Source organism: Juglans microcarpa x Juglans regia, chromosome 7D (assembly GCF_004785595.1).
Source record: "Juglans microcarpa x Juglans regia isolate MS1-56 chromosome 7D, Jm3101_v1.0, whole genome shotgun sequence".
NCBI classification, from domain to species: Eukaryota; Viridiplantae; Streptophyta; class Magnoliopsida; order Fagales; family Juglandaceae; genus Juglans; species Juglans microcarpa x Juglans regia.
The window spans coordinates 9870197-9877745 of NC_054606.1; the positions used below are offsets into that span (position 1 = coordinate 9870197).

Genomic DNA, 7549 nt, shown 5'->3' on the forward strand with positions numbered 1-7549 from the left:
ATTAATTAACTTGAGTGATGAAACGAACTTTGTAAAGGGGAGAGTATGGATTTAATGATTTTTGCGTTCCCATATAAATGTTTTAGGTAAAAGAGCTTAAAAAAGAGGTGGGACGAGAGTTTTTAAAATATTGGTCATTAATTATATATAAAAATTGGTTCTAAAATAATTGTGTCTTATCATTATTCATCTATATATATATATATATATATATATTTAATTAAATATATAAAAATTAGATTCCCATTCCAACTCCAATAATAATATGTATAATCTTACATTATTATGAGTTTCTACGTATAATCATTAATGAACGATGAAAACGATCATCAGCCTTGAAAAGGAGAGAGCATATATAGATTTAGTAACTTGTGGATTAAGAATTTGCACAGCCAAAGAAACGCTTTAGTAAAGCTTCAAAAAGAGGAGATATCTAAGATGTTTATCCAAAGTTATTATATTTCCAAGCCGATATCATGGAAAGCACACCATCTTATACATCACTTAAATGATAAGATTTAAATTTGTAAGATTTAAATTTTAAAATTTACCTTTTAAATCAATTTATATCATATAAATATTTTATTAGATATATTCTCTACACACTCGTTTAAAAATATAATTTTTTTTTGTAAGATAGATATATAAATATACCAATATTTTGTATTTTATCATTTATATATATATCACGTAAATTGTAATGACTAATTACCAACGCGTCTCTTCGATGAAGTCTTTGATCTCGAGCAATAATCCAAATTTAATGTGTACGCATATATATTTATATATATATAAAAGATGAATTGTTGGCGCCGCCACCGGAAGCCATGATCATTACCATTGTGCTTTTTCCTGTAACTTTGTCAACGGTAATGTCTTTATCTTGACTCCCTTTTTAAGTTATCAGTTAGTTTCATCTTCAAGCACTAAAACGAAGTACATACAAATTGCACATAAGGACCAATATAAACATAATTCCATTTAGATGATCAGTGGCTACAATTTTCAGAAGTTTCAGAACTGCCCGATTTCTAAATATTTCAGGGCAGCCGAAAATCCACATAATTAGATGATGATGATGATGATAACAACAACAACATGAACAATAATCTAATCAAACTATATCTACATCAATTTTTAACCTGAAGCACACTTGAAAGTACTAAATCAAGAGAACATAGAAAGCCACACTAGGACACTATAATTAGGTCCAACTTATAAGAACTCTCTTAATCCATTAAGGAGCCACATGATATGCATCTATATATATATTAAGGTCCCATATTTGCTGAGAATGTTGAAATGAAGTTAATCCAATCATCGTCATCTTCCTCGTCTTCTTCCCCGCCCATATGGCTCCATTGAATTTGAGAACTCTTCTCGATTTCATCGTTCCTTGCAAACCGACCTCTGATGCGCGGCCGGCTGTCCGCCAACGTCTTCCTACAAGCATACTGCATATAAAAAGGCCTCACTGTTACATAGCAATGCTAGTAGATTTAATCGGCCAGCCATTATAGGTTTGCCAATTTGAATAGCAAAAATACCAAGTTTGAGTTCCATGTTAAGTAGATTATTGCATGGACAAAGCTATGCATGGCACAAGGGAAAAATTTGGTGGTAGCTCTGTTCATTCAAATAGGCTAAACAATTCGTTTATCAATAATGCTATATACTACATTCTTTTATTGATTCCTTAACCTTAAAAGCAATCATCAAGACTCAAGACTGCCGATGATTGTTCCGAGTCCGACCACCACAATCTTGTGACATACCGACGATGTATCAAACAGTAAAAACTGTGTCTAACCTGCCCAAAGTATTCTCAATAGACATATTCCCAACTTATGTCAAATTAACATCTTCTCCTCAAAGAACATATATATATATATATATTTATATATATAACTATCTCGATCAGAAGTAGCGCCCACTAATCCTTAGTGACGAGAAAGAAAGTTAGGAACATATTGCAAAAGCTGGACGTGACAAGACGTAGCATCACAGGATAAAGAGCAGGAGGGAAAGTTAAAAAAAGTCGGCAGCAGCGACAATTTTTCAAGTTTATATCATTTGCAGTTGATGCTTCCTCTATAGAAAAGTACTTGGCATTGAGAAAAAACAAAAACAAAAACTTGTAAAACCAGAAAAAACACGTACGACTACTCTATCTCAATATCCCTACATAGATCTTTTCTCGTTTTTGAAGATGATTATTCAATGATATGCCCAGCAACTGTTTAATTATTATTAATATTAAGAAAAAAAACCTTAATCTTCTTGTTGAAATTTCTTTGGTTCCTCTTGCTCCTATATCTCTCGATCCTCTCCTTTTTCTCCTCAGGGCTGTATCTGCACGCTTTGCTCATACTCTCGATGATGATACTATTTTCATTGGACAAGGGGCTCTCTGATCGATGACAGCGCTGCACCATTTTAATTCTCTGCAACCACATTAATTGAAATATAAGAAAAGGGAAAGCAAACAATCCATGCTTAATCTCAATTAGCGAATAATATCAAATAAAAATACCCATAAAATGGGAAAAAAATGGAGAGATGTTTTGTAGTAAGAAGGAAAAAGAACAGAACAATCAGACCAGCAGAGTTTTGCATGTGGCAAGTAGCTTCAGTAGAGTACAGTACTTAGCGAAAGGTTGGTCATTACGTCAAAACGAAGTGGGCATTTGAGTGATTTAGTATACAGAAACTCACCTGCAAGTCCCCGGTGCTGAATACCCTCCGGACGGGACTCTCGTCGGAGTCCAAGAACTCGCGGGTCGGCGAAACGAGTTGCCGAAACCCGTTCTTCTGGAGCGAGTGGCTGCTCACGCTTCTCTGGATGAAACTCGGCCTCTGACTCGCGAGGGAATTCGGAGAGCCGTAGCTGCTGCACCCGCTACAGCTACTACTGTTCCCCACCTCCGAGTTCAACGTTCTCAGAGCGTCGGGGACAGAGTCGAGCTCGGCGGCGGAGAGGTGGTCGGGAAGGAGCAAGTTGGGCGGCAGAAACGGCGCCGAAGGGAGAGCTAATGGGAGTGTGAGCTCCGGGGATGTGGACAGGCCGGGAAAATCGGCGGCGCGTGAGAATGCGGTGTTGGGGTGAGCGTACATGGCGCGTGACTCTTTTGGGAGGGGGGGATATGGGAAGAGTTGGAAGGGGGAAGTGAAGAAACTGAAGTTGAAGAGTGGGAGTACTTATGCGAGAGAGGGAGCTGGAGTCTGACGTGGAAGATGACGTCATAGCTGGAGAAGGCGTTGACCTGATTATGTTTGCCTCCCCTCGTCTCTCTCTCTCTCTCTGTCCCTCATCTCCATCTGAAGAGACATTGGCCTACCCACCAGCCACAAGTTCAACTGGGGCTAGTTGCTTTCCTCCCCCCAACCTCCCCCAATTGAGATTTTACTCTCAAATATATATATATATATGATTATATATATATTTTTATATTATTTTTTCTTTTTTATCTTCAATCTTTCACAAAAAAAATAAAAATAAAAGAATTATATTTGACGGTATTGAATTCATATTAATCTAGAAATGTGTTTGGGAGAGGGGAAAAAAAAAAAAAAGAGCTATGAGCATTCACGCAACCCGCCCTACATAGACCACATGATGTATATTCTTGGCATGATGTCTAGTTTACTTGATAGTAGTTAAGATTTGACCTCACCCAAATCGGTTCTCCTATTCATATACATGCCGTTCTACTTTTATTTGGGATGTGTTTTAAGTAAAAATTATGTAAATCTTTTTATGAGTGAATGTGCATGTGTGTGTGTGCGTGTATATATATATATATATATATATATAGTTTGATCTTTGTCCTTAATTACAAGTTGTTCGAACTCTCTTTTCTTTCTAGTGGTTCTAGTTATCTTATCAAGAATATACCTCGTTTACCATCCACTCAATATTCTCGTGAGAACTACTTGTTTGGACATCGTCCATATTGGGTAATTTAGATCATTTTCTAGTAGTTTGATTGTTAATTAATTTTATCTAGAACCAAGTCCATCCTCTATAACTCAATTTTTTTTTTTTTTAAAGCCATATTATGGGATTATGTAGGGAAAAAAAAGGATCATTGTGATTACAATCTCATTGTTTTTAGGCTACTTTTCATTGGAACGAATATTCACAAGTATGGGAATTGAAAAAGAAGTATAAAGATATTCATAAGTAAGGGAATATTTTTCTACGAATATTCATCCTAGAATTAAAATGAGTGCATAATTAATTAGGTGCAATAACTTTGGAGTTGTGTCGTATCAAGTTATTGACACACAACTATATGTGTACGTGTAGGTTGAACCATATAACTATGTGGTTCAATTGTACGAATACGGTACAATTGAACAAATGGGTTAAACCAACCTCTCGATTTTGGCATGACTAAGGTACTAAGTATACGATTCATGAAAAATATCTTATCCCAAAAAATATCATGATAAACCCTCTTCATTAACATGATCAATGATGGTTATTAACTAGATTGAAAAAAGAATATCAACATTAGTTATTTTCTTGGAAAAAACTAATTTGATTATATATGTTATACGAGTTAAGCAAATTAACAAGAAATTGGATCATATATTAAATGTATCTCATTGGATATTCCATCGAGTTTAATTGACAGAACCCTATTACTCTAAACCCTAACCACTAATCTTGTACACATTCTGCCTGTCAGATTTTCCAATCAAGACAAATATATAGACCCTAATAATATAAGATACTAATTATACTACAAGAAATACCGTATTTTTCCGTCACTATTATTGGTGGCAAAAGCATCATTTTTGTGGAAAAAACTTTATTCCCACTAATTTTATTTGTGGAAGGCTCCTGAGATATAAGTCACCACAAAAAAGTATTTTATGCCGCGAAAAGTCCAAGTCGTGAAAAATACCAGGCTATTTCCATGATAAATCCCATGGCAATAGCTTACTAAACTTGCCGCAAAGCACGTTTACATTCATCATTACTTGTGGGAATATGACCAATTATCGCGAGAGGTACTGATAGGTATTAGTATTACTCACTAGAACATTTGGTAAAAAAATTTTTTTCAATAAAAAAAGGTATTTGCCGCGAGATGTATATGTGGCAAATGCTAAAAGAATTCAGAAAAAAATAAAATAATGTAAAGGCAAAAAAAGATGAGATTGAGCCAAAAATAATAATAAAAAATTGTCTGATATAAACTAAAAAAATATATACAAATCTTGGAGATTCAAATTGACACTAATAACAATTTCAAAAACCAACTAAAATTGTGCCTACATGTTTATAAAAAAAAATCTTAATGATCAGAACTCAAGAGCAAGAAAGAGTTTAGTGCTTTGGCACTAATGAGAACATTCAAATGAAAATGAAATATGCTCTTAACTAGCCTGATTAAAAATAGGCCAGAAACAAGTTTCATGAGAGATGATAGAAAAGAAAAAATAATTGATACTCATCACTTAACTTGACAATAGCGTGAAAATACTTATTCGAGTTTGTTTCAAATAAATGATCTATTTTCCTTCATTCATCAACTTATCATGATTCGATTCGATTTCTCATTAAATGTAGAAAGATTGAATATGATCATGAATTTCTAGTACTACTCATGATCAACACTTGCAAAACAAGTAATTACCTTTAATTCCCATTCAATATCATTTCAATAAATTTTATCATACTACAGTAAAAAAAAAATATTTGATCATACATCCCTGGCCATATTAAATTTTATAAAAAGTTCTTCTTAATTAAGCGCCCTAATTAAATTGGTTATCATTTTTAGGGACACAAAAGTAGGGGATTCTTATAATAATATCATTAATTTTGGAGACAATATTGCCTGCGCCTCTCATGATCAGAGTACTATATGATATAATTTGTCTCAATCATTTTGTACTGAACCAATTAGGAAGTGCACTAGCGCATTAATTTGGTCAAAAAAAAAAAAAAAAAAAAAAAAAAAAAAAACAAATGAAGCGAATTAAAAGTAGGCACTTTTTCTAAGAGGTCCCTATATCATACATTAATTCTCCACGCAGTTTATGCTAAAATTATTTTGCTTAAAATCATCATGATATCAATCGTACTGACTTCATGAGTCTTGACAACAAAGAAGAAGATGATCATGATGACCCACCACTGAGTTGCATGATATCGGAGAAAGACAGAAAGAAATGGAGGGGGATATATAGTCATGTGAAAGTTATAATTTGATTAAAAATACGTGCAACCCATGTGAGGTGCGTAGCTGGATTTGGTTCCAATGATCATGTACGTAATAGCTAGGTTAGGAGGAGCGGATGATTAGAATTAATTTGGATTTTATTTGCAACAGACATAATGATTATCATCGTAATCATGTTTAGCATAATTTAATCTCAATTGTTAGGGAAGATTACAGGTGGCCTGGATCATCGATCGATGGATCGATGTTTTGATTTGATTAATCAATTAATAAACCACAGTGATAATTAGTTGCTAATTGGGATGTCTAAATGTACAGTTGATTAAGACTTTTTGTGGGCGCTACACCATATATATACAGCATTAAAGGAATTATTTTTAAAAAGCGAAACGTTTATTTTTGGAGACATTCCTTCTTTAATTTTGTTACTTTCAATAATCCATCATGATGAAGCACTATTATATATATGAGAGAGCTCTGTATATATAATCAAAATTAATTGTTGTTAAACTCTGATTAATTCTAGTACGTACTTCACGACTCATATATATATATATATATATATATATATATATATATATATATATATATTATAAAAAAGTTACTACCCCTACTATCGGCCATTTTTACTACTCTTTTTGTATTTAATTTTTTTTAATTTTTAATTTTACTTAATATTTAAGGAGTGACTATTAGTAAAATTATATATATATATTTTTTAATTTTTTTTAATGATTAAGAATGTTAAAAAAATACTTAAAAGAAAATAATAAAAAAATAAATACACTATAAATAATAAATGGATAGTGACCCTATCACTACCATAAATATATATATATATATATATATATATATATTAATTCTAACAAAAAATTTATTAAAAGTCATGTCATCTGAATTAATATAAGATAATATACAAACTACAGAGATATTTGATAGCCATGTTTGGATTTAAAATTGATTTTATCTCTTCTTATTTTATTTCATTATTTTTATTTTTTCAAACTCTCACACAAAATATAATAAATAATAATTTTTTAAAATTTAAAATAATAATAATAATATTAAAAAATAATATTTTTTTAATTCATTTAAAAATATCTTATGTCATCTTATTATTCAAATCAACATATTTCTTTTGTCATTAATGTGATGATATATTAAAAACCATGGCAATTTGAAACGTACGTGACGACCAATATTAATAAATATCGATCAATTTGCATGTAAAAACACAATCGATCCCATCATGCTGCATGATCGAGGAAAACATCTTTCCATCTCCCAAATGGATTTACAACTAGTACTATTACTTATTCCAGATCAGTCAGTCTAATTTGAGTATGATCATT

General features: G+C 32.3%; 1 protein-coding gene and 1 long non-coding RNA gene across 2 annotated transcripts; both read right to left on the reverse strand.

Annotated features, from left to right (window-relative positions):
* Positions 1 to 963: 963 nt before the first annotated feature.
* On the reverse strand, positions 964 to 3365 carry LOC121238064 (two-component response regulator-like APRR9). Its single transcript, XM_041134921.1, has 3 exons — positions 2716 to 3365; positions 2271 to 2444; positions 964 to 1454 (listed from the first exon to the last, which is right to left on the reverse strand). Exons 1-3 carry the CDS (start codon positions 3112 to 3114, stop codon positions 1272 to 1274), a joined length of 756 nt encoding a protein of 251 aa, XP_040990855.1. The 5' UTR covers positions 3115 to 3365; the 3' UTR covers positions 964 to 1271.
* LOC121238065 lies at positions 964 to 6776 on the reverse strand. The gene is made up of 2 exons (XR_005935079.1): positions 6739 to 6776; positions 964 to 1260 (listed from the first exon to the last, which is right to left on the reverse strand). It is a non-coding gene; the product is annotated as an uncharacterized LOC121238065 (long non-coding RNA).
* Between the last annotated feature and the right edge of the window lie 773 nt (positions 6777 to 7549).